Raw genomic sequence first — 22,145 nt, 5'->3', positions numbered from 1 at the left:
CGGTGGACAGTCATGGGACAGACGAGGCGGTGGAAGCGGAAAGGAGGACCAGGACTGTCACTGTGGTTCAGATGAAGCTAGCTAAACCACACACAGCAGCCCAGTGTCCATGTTAGAGAAACTTTTGAGGGATGGCTCGTCACATGCGGAGCGGAGATGTGGAGTTGCGTCGGCCGCTTCTCCTTACCGGAGATCACCTGGAGCCGAACGAGTTGGATTCAGATGAAGGTAAAAGCGGGGCCAATATATAATTTATATCAGTGTTTACTAAAGTGAGGGACACGGTCTGCTGGTGGGTCGTGGAGGTACTGCAGGTGGGCCTTACACAGAAACATGTTATTTGTTTTGATGGGGAACAATTCTTACTAAATTCTTATTCTAACTGAAAGCTATTTAATAAAACCGATTTGTGTGACATTTTTGCCTTATATTTAGAAATGTAGCTGGGCCAGACATTTCCTGCAGCCAGTAAGCAGCAGGTGTGGACAAAAGTACATCAAAAAGTGCATTGGAAATATAAAAGAACTAGCAATACTAATTATTTTGGTCGCATCTGTCCTTCATACACCTCTTCTTCTTTTCCTTTCAGCTGCTCCCTTCAGGGGTCGCCACAGTGAATCAACCTCCTCCATCTAACCCTGTTCTCTGTATCCCCCTCTCTCACACCAACTAACCTCATGTCCTCTTTCACTACATCCATAAGTGTGTAAAAAAAAAGGTGCACAATATTAGCATTTGTTTCTCTATGAAATAATGTAAACATATGTCATATACAACCCACAAACATCTCACAGTGCCAAAACACAAACGAGAAAACTGAAAACTATCAATGCTAGGAATGTATGTAGGAGTCTGTCAGTGTGTGACATTTAATGCCGTGTTCACACCAACAACTGTCATGTCTATTGCACCACTGGATCATTTTGTATATATAGTGACCTGATGGATGCGATGGGAGAGCTGACAGCAAGTTGCTGTATTTTAAACAGAATTAAAGGGCATTTCTTTCCACCATCAACCAAAGCATTGTTGCACTCTCTGTTATGGAAACAGAAGAAACCGTTGTATTGTGTGGTTTCATAACACCACATGGAGCACAAGAGATAAAGTGTCTGGCCGCTGGCTCAGTTCTCTATTAGTAAACTTAATCAGATTTATACTAAGTTCGATATGCAGCAGCAAATTTATGGGTTAAAGTGTTATGTCTATAATTTGTATTGAGCTCACATTTTACCTGACCAGTGACTCTGCTGCTTCATAGGTGAAATCATTTTTGACAGGAGCTCATCAAATAACGGCCATGAAGCCGGTGGGAGTGCACCAAGAAGAATATCGTATGAGGAAGCCATGGAGGAAACAGGTAATGTCCAGTGGTGTCACATATTATACTGTCTTTTGTTGTTTCATGCTTTTAAAAAATGCTCAACAAAATGAAAAGTGAAAATTCTACATGCTGTACTGTTGGAGGAGAGGGAGTATTCAACACTTTGGCCTGAAAAGAAAGTGAGCAATGACAACACTTTGTTTAAGACAAGTTAGGTTTAACCTGATGCTTGTACTTTCACACATACAGCTTTTTAACAATCTAACTGCAGGTAAATGTGACGTGTCAGTTATGGGCAGGGCAGGTACATTGTCATTTGTTTCCATAGTTACAATGCTGACAAGGAGAATATTTGCTCTTCTGTTTTTCATCATAGGTTTTGGTTTGTTTCACTGGCTGCTGTTGGTTATTTGTGGCTGGGCCAACGCCAGCGATGCTGTGGAGATTCTCTGCGTGTCTTTTCTCCTGCCAACAGCACGCTGCGATCTGCTGCTGAGCTCTTCAGACATGGGCCTGCTGACTGCTAGCATTTTCCTTGGTGCGTCGCAAATCATTTATTAAACCTGTTATTAGACCTGAACCGAGGAAAACAGTAACCGAAAACCCATAAAGCTTCCTTCAAATCTTCTCTCTATCGAACTAAATGTGGGCAAAGTTGTGTCGTTGGTTTAAACCAGGTAGAAGGCCACATCAAGAGTATAAACTAGATGCAATACGTGTTTTTCATAATCCGCATTTTAATTCAAAATACTTGTAAAATTAAAGAAGAGAAAATTATAATAGAGGTTAGGGAAGTAAGTTGATTTGCGCTTTAATGTAGTAAACAATAGTAAACTTTTAAAACAACTGATTTATAATGCTTTTAAACACTTTATGACTTAACTTCTATCAACTGTAGCAGAAAAAAAACGGGAAGGACTGAACCTTCATCCATTTTCTACAATAAAAAGAAATAACTATTTTGTGGATCCACATAGAACATTTTCATGTGAAGAATACATTATCAATTAATCCTTATTTTCCTTTACTAGGAATGATGGTTGGTGGCTATGTGTGGGGATACTTGGCTGACCAGAGGGGGCGTCGCAGAGTCTTAGTTGTGTCCCTAACAGTAAATGGGGTCTTTGGGGTTTTGTCCAGCCTGTCTCCGTGGTTCTGGCTCCTCTTACTGCTTCGGTTCATCAGTGGCATTGGGTGAGGACATGACTTGTGTTGTATTTTTAAACAATATCATCCCTTTAAAAGTTTATTTTGCTAATTAATAATTTGTCCTCAGAATGGCGTAAAAGAAAAATGCTGATCATGTACATTTATTATGATCATATACGATGAAGCTAACCAGGCAGCAAAACGTCACAATTAAGAAGCTGAAAATGGACAATGCTGAGTTTGCAATGATTAATAGATTATCACAAGTGTTGCTCATCAGTTAGCTGTGACTAAATGAAGTAACTGAAGTGTACTTGTACTAAACACGTACAGTGAATAAGCAGATGGACCTATTCATGGTTTTAGGAAATCAGTCACATCTAAGCTGATTGAATTTCAATGGAAAATGTTAAATTTTTTCCCTACTATAGGGTTGGTGGTTCCATCCCTGTTGTCTTCTCATACTTCTCTGAGTTTATGCCCCGACGGCGGAGGGGAACGATGATCAGCGCTCTGGCCACTTTCTGGATGGCAGGAAACATCCTGGCTGCAGGTAGGAAAAGCTGCATTATTATTATTATTATTATTATAATAATAATAATAATAATAATAATAATAATAATAATGATAACTTAGATTTTTAAAGTGCCTTTCACAAAACCCAAGGTTGCATTGGTGTGTTGTATGTTGTATACACAAGTGCTCTTCCTTTAATGTTGCTGAAACTTTTTTGACATGTTTAAATATTTAGTTTAGTGTGTTTGTTTGGTGCATTATCGGGTTAAGACAAACCGACATTCTGTCCAACTCGTATTACTGGTATCCTGTTTAGAGTTTAAATGTCGAAGACAATTGAAGACATGGGACTCTTGTTGTAGTTTGCACCTGAAGAAAGTTATGAAGCATCAGTGCATCAACGTATCATCTTCTGATATTTTCTAATGTTGGTTTACTGTCTCGACTAGTCACAATTTAGCACTATTGTAACCTAAGTTTAACAAAGCTGATTGAATGGATCGATACCTTTTTTTAATCATCTTTATCACCAGCACGGTTTGCTCTTCGCATACAACAACACTGTTTGAGCTACTTATCAAGGATTGTTTTCCTTCAAAACAAAGACTCCTGGTGGAAGACTGAACTCTACTAAAGATTTAAGATTAAATGTGTCTCTGTGTTTTTGTCTCCTAATTTAGTTTTACTGTTACCCGTTTACCTTAATTTTATAGAAACAGCAGAGAACCGGTTAGGTCTAATAATATCTGTTTTTCTTGTAGTGGGATATAATTCTTTTTTTAAATTTTTTTAAATTTGTTCCTTTAACTTAGACAGTGAAATTCAGTGTATAGGATAGATTTTTGTGCAGCAATCCTTAAATTTAAAATGCAAAGATTATAAGATTTAGGATGAAAGGAACAACTTTCTTGTTCGGCACAATCACAATAAGACAAAGTGTAGGATAACGGTGCTTTTTTTTATCTGCAGGCTTAGCATGGCTGGTGATTCCCAGAACCTGGGCACATTTTTCTCTGGGAACACTGGACTTCCAGAGCTGGAGACTGTTTGTGGCGCTCTGCTCTCTTCCTGGGCTGACCTCAGCACTCCTCTTTAGGCTGCTCATGCCTGAAAGCCCCAAGTTCCTCATGGAGGTACTCGAAAGGCCAGTCTGCTGTATTTGTCAGCAGGATCATCTCTGTCCTGATGTGTCTTTGATGTGTTGCCTTGTGTTTTTCAGGCTGATCGAGAGAAAGAAGCAATCCATGTTTTCAGATTGATGTTTGAGCTAAACATGAGGGGAAAAGGAAAATCCTTCCCGGTATGGAAAACTAAAAATGGATTTGTTTTACTGTACAAACTTAATTTGTGCATTGTGTAGGGTTTAGCTAATGTAATGTTGAAGTTGCATGCTCACCTCAACCTTCCCTTCAAGCATGTAGGTGTCCTCCAGTTTAAGTTTAGTGACCCTTATCTGTGGCTCTAATCCAATTCTACTTTTGCAGGAATTTGGTTTGTGCACAAACTCCAAGCAAAAACGGGACATGGAGGACAAACTCTGGGCTTCACGGAGAGAGCAACTTGCCAGTATATTAAAAAAGGTAACGTGACACCGTCAAATACAAGAAGCAGAAGAGTATAGAGACTCACTTTCTACCCTGCTGATGTGATTATCTTCTTTAATATATCACATATTATGCAGATATGCAAATGGAATATGTGTCATGTTCTTATACAAGCTCTCTTCTCTCCCTTTTGGCTTGTGATGATTTAATATATGTATTTTTTTTTTTTATTCAGTCAAGAATAAAACAAAGTTTGATTAAAATTCTTAAAATAGTGCAATAAAGTCCTGGCCAAGACGGGCAACAGTACATTGAGGTCTAACAGGACAGGTTTACAATGATTCAAACATACAGAATACAATATAAAATATCTAGAATACCATGTAAAGCAAATTTTTAACAACATTAATATAAAGTGTAATCAAGCAAAACATCCACAGCCAGATGTTTCTGCCTCCATGTCATTTGAAAAGCACTTAAAGTGTCAAATGAGACCAGATCCTTCAGTTTTGTAGATTGTTGCAGTCAATCTTCAAGCGACCTTTTCTCTACACATTATCTCGTGTTTATTTTTGTGAGTATGAATTGTAAACATAGAATCAGCTAAATTTAGACAGTGGTTAACAGGATTTTGATAGATAAGACGAGGCCTCCAGATCAAGACTGTCACTACATTGTGAAAAAAAAGGTATGGATTTGAGTTCCACAAACCAAAAAAAAAAGATTAGTTTCCTCTTTTATGACACTGGTATTTCATTCATTTGACATGATGAATCATTTCAATGAATCCTTTTTGTGTCATTTTAAATCATTTCTTTGCTTTTCCAGGGTTTGGCTCCCATAAAACAAATGTTTCATGATTCCCTCAAAACCCGGAGCTTCGCTCTGCTCATCATCTTCTACTGCATCTCCTTCGGGTGAGAAATCCCCCCTTGTATTCCGATGTTTCTTAGTCCTAGTCCTCGTGGTCCCCTGTCCTGTGCATGTTTTCGATGTTTCCCTGCTCCCACACACCTGATTCAAATGAGTGTGTTATCAGGCTTTTGCAGAGTACATGTACAAGTTCAATAAAACAAACTTTCTACTGTATTTCATGTGTTTTGTAGTTACTATGGTCTCTGGATGTGGTTCCCTGAGCTGTTTTCGAGAATTGAAGAAGGTGGTTCGCCTTGTGGCAACGTGTCCGTGCCATATTCACTTCACAACAATAGCTGTTATCCTGTCAAGACGGCAGGTAAGCTTCCTTAGGAATACCACAAACTCCTCACTGCTCTTAGCTCTCTTCTTCTGGATATGAAGCTCAACTTAAAAGGGTGATGTGGAGCACTAATATCATTTTTTTTTTTAATGAGTGTGGAGCATACAATGCAAAACATTTAAAGTGTGCAAGGTGAAGACTTTAAGTTGCTGTCAGATGTGAATGTGTTGTGTTTAACATAAAAAAGAAAAGTATATTTTCACTGTGAATGAATATGATTTATATGTAGTTTCTAATAATAAATACATACATAAGGAATAAACAGCTTAGAGGAGGTTTAGACGGTGGACATTTATTCCTTTCCTGTATCGTTGGAACAGTGTATAAAGAGGGCTTTGCCATTGCTGTGTCAAACCTGCCGGGCAACATCTTCACCATCCTGATGATGGACAGAGTGGGAGGAAAGTCACTACTGTGTGAGTCTGCTGTTTATTAAATGATCAATTTCATATTTTTAATTTGTTGAAATGAGGTTCAGCACCTGCACTTCTATCTGGACTAGCATGTATGAATATTTGAAAAGATTTGCTCAGCATTGTCTTAAAAATCCTCCTGTGCTCGGATGTTCTATATTTAATTTTTTTACAATGTAGCGGAATAACAGAATAACAAATCATCTGCAGGCAGAAGACAGCATGCACCTCAAATTCGACAGAAACTCCTCCACAGAGTTCAGCTCGGCTGTAAGTGTCGAGGCAGCAGCATATTTAAGCCTTTTTCTCCAAGTTCTGTTGTCACTCTCAGTGCACGTCATCTGCACAACAGAATGAGAGCAAAGGCCATATTGATTGTGGCTTCTGCACATATAGGTAGATGGATAGGAACTAGTACAAGTATGGTTTTATTTACCAAGATCAACCAATGCATACATGCATTTTTATGTCATTGAGAATGATGTTTTTAGCTCTGTCAAATTGGTAAAGTTTGTAAAGACACAAATGAGTTACTTAAGATAAAAATCATTGTATGTCACTTGTATTGATCAACAGTTCTCAAAGCTTTGTGCTCTCTTCTGTGACGGTAAACCCGTTGAAGTTCCAGATTTCAAGTAAAAACTTTTCGCTGACCAATGGTCAAAGTCCATCAGGTCAATGAAGTTGCATCAGAAACAGTGCAGAACACATTCTGTGCAGTCAATCGATCACACGGCCACGTCATCAATCCTAACATTTACTGTATATCTCTCCGTCCTTTCCTCCTTCTATCCTGTTCTCCAGCTGGCAGTCTAGTGGTGTCCAGTCTGAGTGTCTTCCTCATTTACATGGTCCAGACCAAAACCCAGAGCCTGATCCTCTCGTGTGTCTTCAGCTGTGTGTCTGTGATCACCTGGAATGCCCTGGACGTGGTGGGAACAGAGCTGTATCCGACACAACTGCGGTAATTCTGAAACTTGATTTAATAAAACTAGAACAATGGGAAATCTAGTTGCAGTAAAATAAGCACTTAAGCACGAGCACTTAACATTTTGGTCCCTTAATCACCTTGAAAATCTTGGTCCCCACTTCCTGATCCTGCTTCTCCATTTTTGATGTAGTTCTCAATCTGCAGATTAACAACTACAGATGTAACTCAGCCAACTTCATTTCTATAAGGTTCATGAAAGCAGCATAAATGTCCCCTGTCTCACATTTTAAAGATGGTTGATGATAAAATACTTTTGGTAAATAATAGTGAATATAATGGGGCTTTTACCTATTTCTCCACCATCAAATTAAGTTAAGTTAAGTTTTGGGGGGTTAGTTATCAAGGAGTCGGAGGACCTGAATAAATAAATAAATCAAAGGTCTCACATTATATTCATAGTAGGTCCCATTTAATTGTAGAGATAACAAACTCGAGTATGTTGCTTTATTTTACATTTTTGAGCCTGAATATAGAAAACAAACACCACTTTCCTCCTCATTTCAGGTATAGTATTTTGCATTGTGTTAAAAATTGGACAAAACATTGCAGGCAGCAATGGTACAAACGTAAAGTAGGCAACGACAAGTTATGTGGCAAAAGGATTTAGTTTTGTCATACAAAAACGTTGACAAATAGTGAAATGAAAGCACAAATTCTGAAATGTCTTTGTTAATTTCAGGTCCACTGCTCTTGGGTTCTTCACGGGCATGGGTCGAGTGGCAGCGATCATGGGTAACATAGTCTTTGGGAAGTTGGTGGACACTAACTGTGCCGTGCCGGTGCTGCTGGTCTCTGCTCTGCTGCTGACCGGAGGTCTGGTGGCTCTGCTGCTTCCACAGACCAGGCAGACTGAGCTCACCTGAGCGCTCACAGTTCACATGAATTATTTATCACAAGCTTTATGTCTGCAAAGAAAGGGGTCTGCAGAGGATTTCTGCCCTTTGGAATTTAGAGCAGACGTGCCTTCCCTCACCTCTTTGTGCCTTTTTATAGTGCTTCATTTAAAAGGCTATGAAAACAGCAGTAGCAAGTCAGGAAAGTCAAGGGGGAGAGAAACAGGTTAACACATTTTAATCAGACTATAAAGTGGTCTCTGAATGTTTCAAAGGGTTGTTCCTCTAAGGAAATGCCTTAATATGTTCATTGGGTATAATTTGTTTTTGCACTCTGGTTTAAGTTGCCATCAGGTGTGAAAGTGCCGCCATGTGGCCTCACATTTGAGCTTCAAAAGATGAGAAATGTTTTCCAAATGTTTTTTTGTGAAGTGTCACACTTCACCACTTCGTATGAATTCCTGCTCAAACTTGACCAAACTACTGACTCATTCAGTGGTAAACCATAGATTTATAATTCCAGGACCAATGTTGTTTTTTATTTATTTTGGCGTCGGAACAGTCACGTTGGTGATTATTTAAATATTTCCACCAGTGATTTTGTAATGGTCTGTTTTCAGACACGTGTTCTATTCCTTTGTAAAAGAACAAATAAAAATCTCACTTGTAAATATACAATAAGCTCGGATTTTATGTTGATTTACGTTCTATGAATAAAAGCACAAACAAAAAAAGCAAGCAAACAAATACTGGACTAAAAACATCTGTCAAGTTCTGTCACTGCATTTAAATTATTGGTAAAATGTAAATTAGATGAAAAAAAGTCATTTTAAAAGGTCCAACAATTGGCAATTTTTGAATTTAGTTTTTCTTTGTGTAGTTGTTTAATTAACATTTAATTCTTAAATGTTGATCTCAAATGCTGGTACTAAAGGTGGCTGAGCAAAAAAATATTGTCTGACTTGAAACGTCCTGTAATTAAATGTAAAATATATGTATTAATAAGTATCTAAAATAAAATGAAAGAGGAGCTGTAAATTCATAGTCTAATCCTCCACAGCAGTACACTGCAGAACCCTGATAACGAGCCATTCATTTGAATCAGGTGTGTTGGATCAGAGCAGTGGGTCCTCAGGACTAGGATTAAGAAACACTGAATTAGAATATGCAATCAATAGCGTTGGCTCTTGCACCTTTATATATGTTTGATGTTCGAAGGCAAGGCAAGTTTATTTGTATAGCGCTATTCATACATAGAGCAACACAGAGCAAGTGCTTAACAAAGGCACAGAAATACACAGAATAAAAGCAAGACATGAAAATTACACTAAAATCAAAATAGACATTTAAATTATATGAAAGTGTGATTTGCCAAAAGAAATTCTTGTCTTTCAAATGCACTAAAAAGATTAGTGTAGGCAACACACGTAGTCTGCTGCTGATAGCAGTTACTCTTGTGTTAGTGTTAACAAGTCAATCAAATCCTTGCTATATTTCCATGTTCACTGCATTAAAACCAGCAGTAAAAGACTTACTAAACCCTTGTCATCTATCAAACACCCCTTCCTCCACCATTTATCTTTTTATATTTTAAGGGCTTTTCAAACAAAGGTACATTTGAGAGAGATAAATTAAAGTAGACATCCTTCATGAAATGGAAATTAATGAACGTGGCTGTTTGAGTGACTTGCCACACTTAATTAATAGCTCAAACACTTGACAGATTAGGAATATAATCTTGGTATTGAAGAGTTGAAGAGTCTGTTTTTCATTAGAATACAAAGTGCCACTGATCTCTCCATTTAGTGTAAAATATTCATTTATACAAGTGTAGCAATGACTTCAGTCTGGGCTTTTTCTTTCCTAGCTTTGTAAAGGATAAAAAATAAATACAGAGACTGAATTAATATATATATTTTTTTATTTGTATAATAAATAAACCTGTAATACTACAGGACCACATTTCACAACCACACACACAGGGTATGATGTCATACTTTGGAAACTGGTAGACTTTTAAACTGTCGGTCTAAAACGCGTTTTTATCAGCCGTAATTATTTGTTGAGTGTGATGACGTTTATGGCATTTTGATTCTTTCGTGTGTTAGCGGTGACGAGTGTGATGAGGCTAAAGGAAACGGAACGTGTCAGAATGACCATGACTTAGCATTCCTGATAACGGCAGGGTTAAGTGTAAACTTCAATTGTGAAATACATGAGTTTCACTGAGAGACACCCAAGTTAAATATGGCAAGTTTGTGTGACATGTGAGACATAATGACGGTTAAAGAATAATGTGTATGTCTTGTTTAGGCTCCAGAGATGGTTTTTGTAGTCTGATTGATTTCTTCCCCACTTTTTTATATTTGACATTAAATTTCATACTCTTTACATTCTTTATAGTGGGCGTGGTTCAGTGACAGGAAATATCAATGTCTGAGTGGTTCAATAAAAAAACAGGTACAAAAAAGGCCAAAATGAAACCCCCATCCACCACTGCTGCTCAGTCTGTTTTTCTCTGATAATCATGTTTCATTGTCTGAGACTCATTTGATTTCAAAACAAACAAACACTTAAACAACAGATAAATAAATAAAAACACAAACAAAAAAACATGCAGCCACTGGACTCACCACACAGCCTAAAAAAACAAGTTCATAAAAGGCATGAGAAGTGAGATCAATGTAACCTCAAAGTACTCTCAACATCTCTGACACAATCACAAAACTCACTAAATTCTTTTCAAAAAGCTATGGGACTAGTATATTTGAGATTTGCAATCCAACGCTTATTTAAGAAAACGTATACAGCAGGTCATTCAGTACGACGGGTGTATAAGTGTTGAAAGAGCTGCAATGTAATACTTTCTTGATAATTCATCAATACTTGATCAGGACTGCAATTAAGTCTTGTAGCTTCTCAAATACAAACAGTTTTATGGTGATATGGTGACATGGGTCAAAATCATAGTCTGTTTAGCTGTTTGATGACTAATAATCATAGTTTTTTTGGAAACCGTGTTTGTCAGGACATTATTCAGTATCATCATCAACACACACATTGATCCAGCTACAGTTCTCCTCAATGTCCCATTTCCTGTGGTGAACATGTAACTTTGACGACCTCTGTTGGCCAAATTTAAAACTGCAACGTTTGACATGTAAATCATTTGGTGAGTTGGTGATGAACAACATCTACTGTGCCAAAAATATTTTTCAGTCATAGGTTGTTGTTGTTGCCCTTGTTGTTGTTGTTATCGTCGTCTCAGTTGAGCCTTCATGTTATATTTGACTTTTCACTCAAATTACTGGACCAAAGTGTCAATACAAGCAGGCTGTTGTGTTGCCGTTTATGTCTTAGAACTGTTCGATTGCTGGAAACTAATGAGCCCAAAATAAAAAGTGTTCTTAGTCGTCTTATTTTTTTAAATGATTTAAACATGTAGTGTGTTACAGGTAAAACTAGATAATTTATGGAAATTATTTTCTCGGCAGACTTGAAATGCAATATTGCAGCAGTTGTTTTTTACCATTTTCCATTCCTGTATAAAGCCACAGAAAGAATCATTAGATATGAACGGCTTCTTTTGTCTCTCTGTAGTCAGGATTTGATCTTTATACACAGCTGACGTCGTGATTATTTGATTATTTGTCAGGATGCTCTCTTTGTTGTTTTTGAGTGTGTGTGTGTGGCAAACTCTTCATTCACCTGCAGTATATCTACTCTACCAAGCTCTTCTCTTCAACCACTGCCAGATTATGTTTTCCCAGTCTGGTAACAGTGCCTTCATTCATTCATCTTCTACCACTTGAGGGTCGCTGGTGCCAATCCCAGCTGACGTAGGGTAAAAGGCGGGGTACATCCTGGACAGGTCACCAGTCCATCACAGGGACACAACAACAATCCACTCTCACACTCACACTTATGGTCAATTTAAAGTGTCCAATTTGCCTAATCCCTAAATCCACATGTTTTTGGACTGTGGGAGGTAAGGCCTGTTTGTTACTTTTGAATTTGTTCACTTAGTATGCTTCTGGTCAGGTTTAAACACTCCCTCTCCACCTCTGTCTGCCCTGCACTGGACTTTACAGTTTGATCTTAATAATAATAATGATAATAAATCTCCTTAAAATGTCTGAGGTCATTGTTCTGCAGTTTGGGTCACTTATCAGAACCTTATCATTACTCTTTAAGGAAGCACCCGCATGACACCCCCCCATCCCCTGCCTTGACCTGCAGCTACCAAATTAAGCAAATATACCAAAATAAATATCCATTAAAGAATTATGCCGATCATAAAGATGCACATCTGCTTCATATTCTTTTTCCCCTCGTAAATTTAGAGACCACTAAATCCAACTGTGCTTTCAACAAAGGGAAACGATTACTGCCATCACTAACGACCATAACAATAACTGGTAGCACTGTTTTTATTGTACATGTATAACTAATCATATATCAATATTGTTATGATGGTGTGAAATATGTTTTCTTGTTGACGTGCTCTGTACACACAACATCTATTTTACATCTGTCCGTCCTAGGAGACGGATTCCTCTGTGGTTTCTTCCCTTTTTTCTCTCTGTTGGGGGGGACAGAAAGACAGACGTTGTCCCTCCATGTACAGATTGTAAAGCCCACAGAGGCAAAATTAGATTTTTGAATTTGGGCTGTAGAAATACAACTGAAATGAACTGAAGATTGAAAAATTTAATTCATGTCTGATTGTCAGGAACATCAACTATAACGTGTGGGAGTCTTCAATGAAAGCAGCAGGGAGGCTCTTAAACAACAACCTGGAGACGTGGTCATTGACACTGCTTACAGGAGAGATGCTACACATGAAGTGGGGGATGGAGGAGGAGGAGGAAGAGAAGCAGGCGGGCGGACAGACGTCGAGCGGGGTCACTGCGTCAAAGCTTGGAGGATGTCTTTCACCAGCATCGTGCCGATCACCATTTTCTCGCAGTTGACCGTCAGCTGCGCGGCTCCTTCCTCTTTGGTCGCCACGGTGACCAACACCAGGCTGCTACTGGTCACCGTCCTGCCGGCGAACCTGTGGACAGGATGATCAGGAGGAGGAGGAGGAACAGGAGGACTGAGGTCAAAGCAGTAGAGGTCAGAAAATAAAGACAAAGTCGCAGAATGAAGGAGGGACACGTGTCAGTCGGGGGGTTCAACGTAGAAAATGTTCAAACATCTACTGCAGCTGCAAAGTATTATTAAACATTATTAAACTTCCAATCAGCACACGACAAACTTGATGAAGATTCACCACAGGTTCAGTTTGACAGATGCATCTTCATGTAGAAGGTAGGAAGTCTTAACATCAGTAAAACTAGTAACACATTAACTAAACACTTGTTTTCTCTACATAAGTTTGTATTTTGTTTAGTTTTAATATTTTTTTAAACTTTAGCTATTATACAGTTTTGAGGACTTATTTTAATAATTAACTAAGACAACAAAATATATTAATATCAAATATTTATATTAATATTAAAAATATTAATATTTTTGTTGTGTCTACGAACTATAAACTGTTGTAACTTTAATTTGACGCAGACATAAACATCTTATCTTATAGATGTTTGTGACAATAGCAGTTTCACCCTCTCACCTGCACTCTTTATCTGAACCACAGGGGACTCTGCTGAGGTTGGCAGCGGTGGTCACCCGCTGAACAATGGTGTGTTCGTTCCGGCACTTCACGTCCAAAGTCAGCCTCTCCGTGATCTCGTTCATACCCATCAGCTGACCTGTAGTCGTGTGTCCAGAGAGGAAATCATGTGATCAAGGTGAGCTGCTGGTCATTTTCTCTCACGAGCAAAATATTACATAAAAGAATACCGCTGGTGTCAGTAAGACAATATCTATTATGTGTGAAGATATCAACCAGCTACAAGGATTTCTTTGAATCCACAACCATCTCTGTGGGATTACTGTGATAAATCAATAAATACAAACTGGAATGCTTTCCACTGAGCACAGCAGCGCAGTGACTCAGCTTTCACAGTGAATGTGTTGACCTGGAAAAGCAAAATTTGTGCGCGGCAGCCTCATTGAACGCCTCATGGGTTTCCACTCTAGTGTTCTAAATTAAATGATTTTTAATTCTACTCATTTTTCTTTACAAAAGTCACTGAAAAGTCAATATTTAGTTTGCTTTTCAGGTCAAACAATGATCACAGTGCTCGGGTGAAACCAGACAGAACACGGTTGGTCCTATAACTCTGTCATGCATGTCAACTGCATCTGAATGACGACATACAGTAAAACTGGGAGGATGTGGACGTGTTTTTTGTCCTTTGAGATTAGAATTTGTCCCTATGTTCAGACTTTTAGGAGGTTTTTCTCTGTCCTACTAGATGTTTGCCTCTAGAAAAGTTTTTTCTGCACTTGCTGAGAGAGGCCAAGCAGAGGCAGAGCAAGTGATTGTTTCAAAGAGGTTATAAAATCCATCAGCATCACAGCAAAACATGATACTCATGGGTTGTCTCTGCTGCTCCCCAGTGGCCACACAAATCATTGGCGTTTCAACAAATGACCAAATCACTAAAAAGAAATCTGTGCTTTCGCGGTTTCAATAAACAATAAACCACAAAAACAAACATTTTCGTTGTCACATGTGAATATCTCAGATTGGGCAGTTTTATTCCAGTGGCTTGAAAGCTCAGACAATTGATGGTGCAATGGTGAGTAAGTGAGGATGAGCATTTTGCAGTCATTCTCCGTGCAGCAGAGTGTGAGCAGACTTTGTAAGATGCAGGCTGGCACAGGTGAGTCTGTCCCACAGCTACACACCTGGAGATGCATTTTAGTGTTAATCAACAAGGCAGGAGTTTCTTTTCTTTTGGGGGTGTTCAGCTTAAAGGCAGGTGGGCACACAGATGACAGGGAGGAACAAATCTGCCAAAGCCAACTTACCCAGACTCTGTAAAAGCTTCTCTACAAAGAGGGATAGGACACATTGTTTAAAGAGTCACTATGAGTTTGACCGAGTTTAAAACTCACTCAGTGTTAGTAAACGTCAGGATGGAAAATGAACACCAGACACTGAGAACATGCTGGTAAATAAGCTTAAACTACTGCTCATATGATCTGATTGTGCAGCTGCTGAAGAAACAACGAGAATATTTTCTCTTGTGTCACTTTATACCAACATCCCAATCCTTCTTTTAAATAGTTCAGCTACTTTTTGTCTGAAAATATGACTTAAGTAAAGGTGTTACAGAGACGTGGCAATTATTAGCAGCTAACTTAAAATGTTTTGTGAAAAAGATTTAATTTCTTTATGCCGCATACCTTGTTCCTTTTTAAACTCGTTCTCAGTGAGAAAGATGGGCCTCATCAGCTCCCCAACTGGTGGCTGGATGGACACGAAGAACTTCCTGGTGTGAGTGCTAAAAGAGAAAGGAGACATTCGGAACTTCATCGTCATCTGAACATCACAGCTCAATTTTGTTCCCCCACTGCTATACACAAAACATGCAAAGCTAAGAGAGATTAGCAATGAGTCTGTTTTCTGTTTCCACCAGCAGCACAGGCCGACTGAGGGAGCGATGACAACCCCGCATTAAAGCAGAATTTATCTCACCACAGCTGGAAGTTTGCCGCTTGTGTTGAATCGCAGAAATCGATGCCCATCACAGCTGTGGTGGTCTCTCCTGCCGGCAGCAGCTCTGTGGATGCAGAGGAAACAGAGGAGACAACAGCATTGACACGTGCACAAATTATAATACGAGCACACAAAGCTCTTTGGCAGCAGCTTTGATCAATGAGGACTGGATGTGTCCTCCAGGACAGACTCTACTGATCTACTGCTGCAGCGCGTCGTAGATTCGTAATGCATACTTATTCTTGGCAGGTAGGTATGTGCTTATTGTGAGACAGAAAACTTTCAGAACAAAAATAATATTAACACTAAAGCTGGACACAGTAAACTGGAGCTCTGAAACTGAAACTATTTTGTCTCTCCATTATTACTGAACCATTTACTTAACTATCTTGATTGATGGGCAGTATACACTATACAATTTGTGATTATAACCATATACTGAACATCTACTGTATCTTTTACCAGCCATACCAAATGACTAGCACCTTCTGTAACGGCTTTTTGTCTTCATGTGGTTTAAGCTTGTATTTGCTGTGCAGTGTTTTGTATTTCAAAACGTATGTAACTTTATGAATTGTCAAGCTGGTAAAAGATTTTGGTTAAGTATGAGACATAGCATTTAGCATCAGGCTATTATTTATACATGTGGTCATGAAATACTGTGTATCCTCACGTTCCCCAGAGGATAAACCTCTTTTTGGCAAAGCTCCTTGAAGAGCAAATGTCACGACCGATCCCTGGATTTTCCAGGCCGCTTTCAGTTGAGCATTTATTCAGTTTGGACTTTTGTTGTTTTCTTTACCTTGAGTTTTTAATTCTGTTTCTGGTTTCGTGTTTTCTTTGCTCCCTGTTTTATTTTGAAGTGTTTCCTCCCTGTGTAGCTTGTGTGTAGTTTTGCTTCCTGTCCTGCTGTCTCTGATTGTCTGCTCCGCCCTAACGAGTTTCACCTGTGTCTTGTTTGTCACACCTGTGTTTGATTGTCTCTGCCTCCAAAGCGGATTTAGTCTCTGTGTTGGGTTCTTTAGTTTGTGTGTTTGGTTTGCTCTGGTTTAGTTTGTTTGATTACATTTCAGTCCTGTTTGTTTCATGCTTTGCTTTTCAGTGGTCCTGCTCAAGCCAATCAGAGGGATGGGATCGTACTAAATGGCCACATGAGGGAAACTCAACTGGTTGCAAAAATAACACATTTTAAATTGAAGTATTGAGAGTTAATGGTCTCAATCACTAGTTTCAGGTATTCAATAGAGCATGATGTAAATGTTGTGTATTATGTTACCATTTAAAGGGAAAATAGACAATAGCAAGGCACATATGAGTGGACACCAGCAGCCTGGTTACAGGTGATGTCTGTGATCTGTTAAAACCGTAACATGACGCTGCTCAACAATCTCCAGGCTTCGAAAGATAAATTCAGATTCTTCCCAGTGATCTTATGTTGACATTATATTCACAATTACCCACTTCAGCACTTACCAATCTCTGGGAACTCTTTGACTCTCATCCCAGACTGCAGCTTCACATCCTCCATGTGCAGGTTCTTGGTGTCAGACGTGGCGTTGTTGGTGAACTGAATCTGCACGGCCACCATGTTTGCGTCGGGGCTGAACGGCTGCCGGCTGAAGCAGTACTCCACCGACAGACCCTCCCCCGTGATGCGGTGCAGCAGCTCGTAGCTCTTCAGCGCACTAGAGGGAGCGATGGTCTGTGGGCAGAGGAGGAGGAGGACGAAGAAGAGTAGGAGATGAGGAACCACTAACCTCAACTCGATGGTATGAATAATGAAAAGTCAGAAATCCATGTCTTGCACTACCCCCAGGGTTGTTTTCAAACACAGGTATTATAATTCTGCTTACACAAATTCAAATAATTGTGTTTAATTGCTTATTTCAAAGCCACAGACAGTCACATCAGGATATTATTCATCCATGTTGCTGGACTCTAATACGTTCTCATGAGCATGTGTTGTATTTGCGTATATTTCATACATAGATTTTGTTTCTCTTTTACTTAATTCCCTTTGGATGTACTGAAAATGATGAATACATATGTAAAACATGAAACATTCACAGGTAAAATAATTTGATTTGTCTTGTAATTCTGGAGCACATAAGCTACTTTAGCCCTTTTAATGAAATTATTTTTAACTCTTTCTGGGTTTGACACACACACATGCAAAACAAGAGCAGGTCGAATGTTTAGATGTGCCCAGCAGATAACACCATCCTTTCAATCTGTCACTCGGAGAACTAAGTTCTAAGTTTCTGTATACTGGCGAGTTTGTATGTTCTCACTGAATTAGTGAGTGACTGGTTGTTCTTCGCTTTATGTTGGCCTTGCCATGGACAGGCGACCTGTCCAGGGTGTGACACCCACCTTTCGCCCTCATGTGGAGGATAAAGCACTAGACAATGAATCTTAATTTCATGAAAAGGAAGACGTGTGACATAAGAGATGCACTTACTGCTGGAGAGAGAACACTGTCAGACAGAGACAGTCCCTCCAGGTCGGTGACGAGGCTGCTGGACAGGAAGGAGTTGACGGGTGTGACTTGAGGAGATGGTGCAGGTTCAACTGATGAGAGAGAAGCAGTGAGATTCAGCAGCGATGTGACCTGACTGCATGCATCTGTTTATTATTCCTAGTTCTCGAGTTAGAGAGTGGTCAAGTGCACCTGCTGTGAGTTTTGTATTGTAAATATTAACATGTGAGCGTCGTCGCGTTCACGCAGCAATAATGACAGAAGAACTCACAGTCATCGAGGTCAAGTAGAGACATTTCTTTCTTCTCTTTCTTGCCGTCTGTCTTGACGGGTTTGGCGGGAGGTTTTGATTGAGCTGCCTGGAAGAACATGAAATGAAAACCTTTACATGATGTTGTACCAGTCTAAACACGAGCCACGAGGTCGCTGTTCCAAAGGAAAATACTCAGAATTATCTTTATGTGCATCAGAATGATTCCATATTTGATGGTTTTTAAATGCAAAGAGATTCATTGGCTTCACCTTTTTTTTCTTTTTGACCTCTGCCTCAGACTCAGACTCGTCGGACTCTGATTGGCTGCTCTCAGACTCGCTCTCCTCCTCATCGCCAGACTCAGTCTCAGAATCGCTCTTTCGTGGTTTACTCTTCCTCTCATGCTTCCTCTCTTCTTCTTCTTCTTCGCTGCTCTGCTCACTGGAAAAGCAAAGCAGGGGTGAAAGGAAAATATGTTTCTGATTTGAACACAAATAGAATTTATTATTAGCAAAGAACGCCACAGAGAACAGAAATCAGCTGTGTCTGCTACCTTTCACTCTCCTGAACGGGCTTCTTCTTTAATTCCTTCTTTTTCTTTTTCTTGTCTTTCTCCTCGTCCTCCTCTTCCTCCTCCTCCTCAGACTCAGAGCCTTCCTCGCTCTCTTCACTCTCTGATCCCGACCCGCTCACCTCGCTGCCACTGACGCTCTCCGAGCCGTTGGCAGAGTCTGACTCTACAGAGGGAAAAATCAAAATGCCAAGAGGTGACAAAACTCTTTGTGCAGCAAGTTTAACTGACATCCTCCGATTTAAAAACAAACTTTGCCATTTCCAAAGTGAGAGTCAATTTGTTTCTATTTTCTCATATACAGTACAAACTCTGACTTAATTTGGCTGCAGAAAACTAGTTTCATTCAAAATTATAACAGTATGACACAAATGTTAGTTTTTGTCAGTCACAAAAGCATCAAGCACTAAACTATTATATATAAACTAAAATCCATTTTGTCACATCACCAGAATAAAGCTGGTAATGATTTGGATTTCTCTTACATTCAGCAAATCCCATGGAAAACATAATGTCATAAAGATTTGTGGATATTGTGATTAAAATTTGCAAAAAAAAGTGTTTAAAGTCTAGCTTCAGTTTAATACTTAATGTATAGATTTGAAATGCAGTGAAGCATTACCGTTATACATCTATTTACTACTGTACCTTCTAGTGTGAGGTTGAAAAGTTTGAGGTAGGAATTGTTTCCAAAATGTTTGTATTACAACAAAAACTATTTACGATTTGCTAATTGTGTTGCTACAATTTGGAGAGGACAAATTATATCACTTTTTTATCGCTTTTTAAGTAATCGATGAGCGTGGGGATCAGTAGAGATAGTGTACCACTGTTGACCACTTTAACATTACCACTATCAGCTGACTCCGTCGGCCCAGACTCGCCCTCTGAGTCCGAGTAGAACGGCTTCTCTACTTTCTTCTCCTTCCGCTTCTCTCGGCTGCTGCACTTGGTCCATTCAGGCACCTGGTGGAGGAACCAGAGGTCAGAACGTGAGCTGTGTGTTCTGCCTCAGTGGAAAAGCCCCTCAGACAGAAGCAGAGGTGTGGGCAGATTGCAGTAGAGCAGCGTGGCCATGAATGCTCCTGCCTGGGCATGATGCTGCCAAAGGAAGCCAGTCATCCCTGCTGCAGATCTGCTTTCAGATCCGACATGTCAGAAAACAAATTCAATACAAACACTTATACTTGTATGGAGCAGTTTTTTCATTCTTTTTGTTTTGTTTTTAACAGATAGATGTAAGCACCAGGTGATACCTTCATGACCAGTAGCAGAAATGGTTTTCATTTATAAAGGGAGCTGTTCCATTAGGAGAAGTGATGTCTTCAAGGAGTGGTGACTATCCTCCCACATTTAAAGAGGGCATTTGTCTTTCTATGACCACACTCATTAATAAGTGGCCTCAGTTAATGAGCATGGGCATCTGAAAACCCCATTTAAAAACCCACAACACCGCTTAATGTGTCTCGACATGTCAGAGGAACGCACGTCCAGCTCAAAGAATCACTTCTTTAATGGTGGAGACCAAAGGAGGAGAGGGTGCGTGTGTTTCAGGGAGCTTTGGCTGAGCTAAGCACAGGAGAGCAGCTACATTAGGCGGGGCGTCGGAAAGCAGCTATATGGGTTTGAGGCTCAAAGGGAGATGTGGCTCTTTATCGATCACTGACTCACACTCGTTAATGTTGTGACTCTTTCAAGCAGCGTAAAAACCTGGCAGACGTAGAAAAGAAAAAAGATTGGGATGCAGGTGAGATGAGGAGAAAGGAGGGGAGATATATGCCTGTTTAGAAGAAAGTCAGGGAGGAGAAAGAGAAAGAGGAACAGGAAGGGTTTCTGGGTCTAAGGGGGGGGAGAATGTGTGAGAACAGTCGTGGATATTACAGAGACAAAAATTAAAGCCCAAATTTCATCACAGCATTTACAACAATATCTGTGAATTATGTAGCTATTAAGCAAGTTTTTTTTCTGATAAAACACACTCCAATATAACTTTATATATAATGCACATACGTAAACATATATGCTTAATAAATACTGTAGAAATAAAAAGAAAAACATTAACATTACTGACATGTTGACATGACATTCAGTATGGATGCCTTCATCAGCCATGAAGCGTGGTGCTCTACTGGCATGGGTTTAAAATGAACTAGGTGAGGAGGTGGGGGGGTGTGGAGAAGCCGTTACATCACATGAGTCACATCACTCAGAATCACACAAAAAAAACCCATTTGTGACACATTCAAACGTTGTGTCACAAATTTCACATGAGACCCAGTAGGTGGAGAGCAGGAGAGTTTACCGCTCAGTGGAGTGCAGTTTAGTCTGCAAAACAAGGTTTTCTCACGGGTTTAGGTCACATTTAGGACGAGGGAGTGCAGCACCCTTCATATTATCAACTGTTCCAGAATGAACACAAGAATAATAATACTAATAATCCAATAAATGACTTTTTAGCTCCTAATAGTATAGCATATAGTGGAAGAGAAACATCCACCAGGGCAAGTCAATAAATACAATTCAGAGTTTATGCCTGTTTTGATCAAACTGAAGCTCTCTAATATTAATGTTACTTTAAATTCATCTTTCTTCAAATTGCGGACAAAGATGTAATGAGTAAAACTGTTCCCTCAGTAAATCCGACTCATTTAATTTCATTGAGCTTATCTTGTCATCGTCACCATCAGGAGTCACCAGATTAAATGAAATGACGACCAGAAAGAAACAATAAGATGAAAGAGAGCTCAGTCATCACAGCAAACAACACTGCACTCTCAAACCCGGTCAGGGGAACGGGCACCTCTCGCCAGTCGCCTAACAGGCCGATCCGCCCCTCGCTGGTGTTTATGACTTCCTCTGTCTGTGGAGATGCGTAGTGAGCAGAGGGAGAGTTTGTTAGAGAGGCTTTGTAATTTGTAAAGGTTTTTCAGGGAATGAGCTGCTGCTAGTTTTGAGATACTGGTGACTGTGCTTCTTTGTAATTTAAATGCTGACTATTTGTGAAAGTCTTCCATCATGTTTTGCCTTCAAACCAAAGACTGCATGACGCAGAAACCTAAACCTGAATCATTTCTGCTCTTTTCCTACACTGCCTTGAAATGTTTGTGTTTACTGTTAAATGATAAGTGCAGGGCCTATTTCTTAGCTTAGCTGCCAGGTCTGTGCAGGTACAATGAATATTATTAACACAAGTATT

General features: G+C 39.5%; 2 protein-coding genes across 12 annotated transcripts in view; one reads left to right on the top strand and one right to left on the bottom strand.

Annotated features, from left to right (window-relative positions):
• The first annotated feature begins 116 nt into the window (after window positions 1–116).
• On the top strand, window positions 117–8,709 carry sv2 (synaptic vesicle glycoprotein 2). The gene is made up of 13 exons (XM_044035478.1): window positions 117–228; window positions 1,262–1,360; window positions 1,701–1,862; window positions 2,356–2,518; window positions 2,905–3,026; window positions 3,959–4,122; window positions 4,209–4,289; window positions 4,474–4,569; window positions 5,362–5,450; window positions 5,640–5,767; window positions 6,112–6,207; window positions 7,009–7,168; window positions 7,875–8,709. The coding sequence occupies exons 1-13, from the start codon at window positions 132–134 to the stop codon at window positions 8,056–8,058; spliced, it is 1,641 nt and encodes a 546-aa protein (XP_043891413.1). The 5' UTR covers window positions 117–131; the 3' UTR covers window positions 8,059–8,709.
• A 3,303-nt stretch (window positions 8,710–12,012) lies between these two features.
• Window positions 12,013–22,145, bottom strand: part of LOC122775539 (AP-3 complex subunit beta-2) — a 34,468-nt gene continuing 24,335 nt past the window's right edge. For 4 of the 11 annotated variants that reach the window (XM_044035470.1, XM_044035472.1, XM_044035466.1 and 1 more), the window contains exons 18-27: window positions 19,801–19,915; window positions 18,932–19,115; window positions 18,648–18,819; window positions 18,397–18,484; window positions 18,108–18,217; window positions 17,120–17,348; window positions 15,626–15,710; window positions 15,334–15,431; window positions 13,649–13,787; window positions 12,013–13,126 (exon numbers count right to left, since the gene is read on the bottom strand). In XM_044035470.1, the coding sequence (XP_043891405.1) occupies window positions 12,934–13,126; window positions 13,649–13,787; window positions 15,334–15,431; window positions 15,626–15,710; window positions 17,120–17,348; window positions 18,108–18,217; window positions 18,397–18,484; window positions 18,648–18,819; window positions 18,932–19,115; window positions 19,801–19,915 (1,413 nt within the window). In that variant the 3' untranslated portion in view covers window positions 12,013–12,933. Of the gene's footprint in view, window positions 13,127–13,648; window positions 13,788–15,333; window positions 15,432–15,625; window positions 15,711–17,119; window positions 17,349–18,107; window positions 18,218–18,396; window positions 18,485–18,647; window positions 18,820–18,931; window positions 19,116–19,800; window positions 19,916–20,620; window positions 20,660–22,145 lie in introns of all 11 variants that reach the window. The other 7 variants (XM_044035469.1, XM_044035463.1, XM_044035464.1 and 4 more) reach the window with 3 other exon arrangements.

This window comes from Solea senegalensis, linkage group LG10 (genome assembly GCF_019176455.1).
Source record: "Solea senegalensis isolate Sse05_10M linkage group LG10, IFAPA_SoseM_1, whole genome shotgun sequence".
NCBI lineage: Eukaryota > Metazoa > Chordata > Actinopteri > Pleuronectiformes > Soleidae > Solea > Solea senegalensis.
The sequence above is the reverse complement of the archived record's forward strand: the minus strand, read 5'-3'. Positions and strand labels throughout refer to the sequence as shown.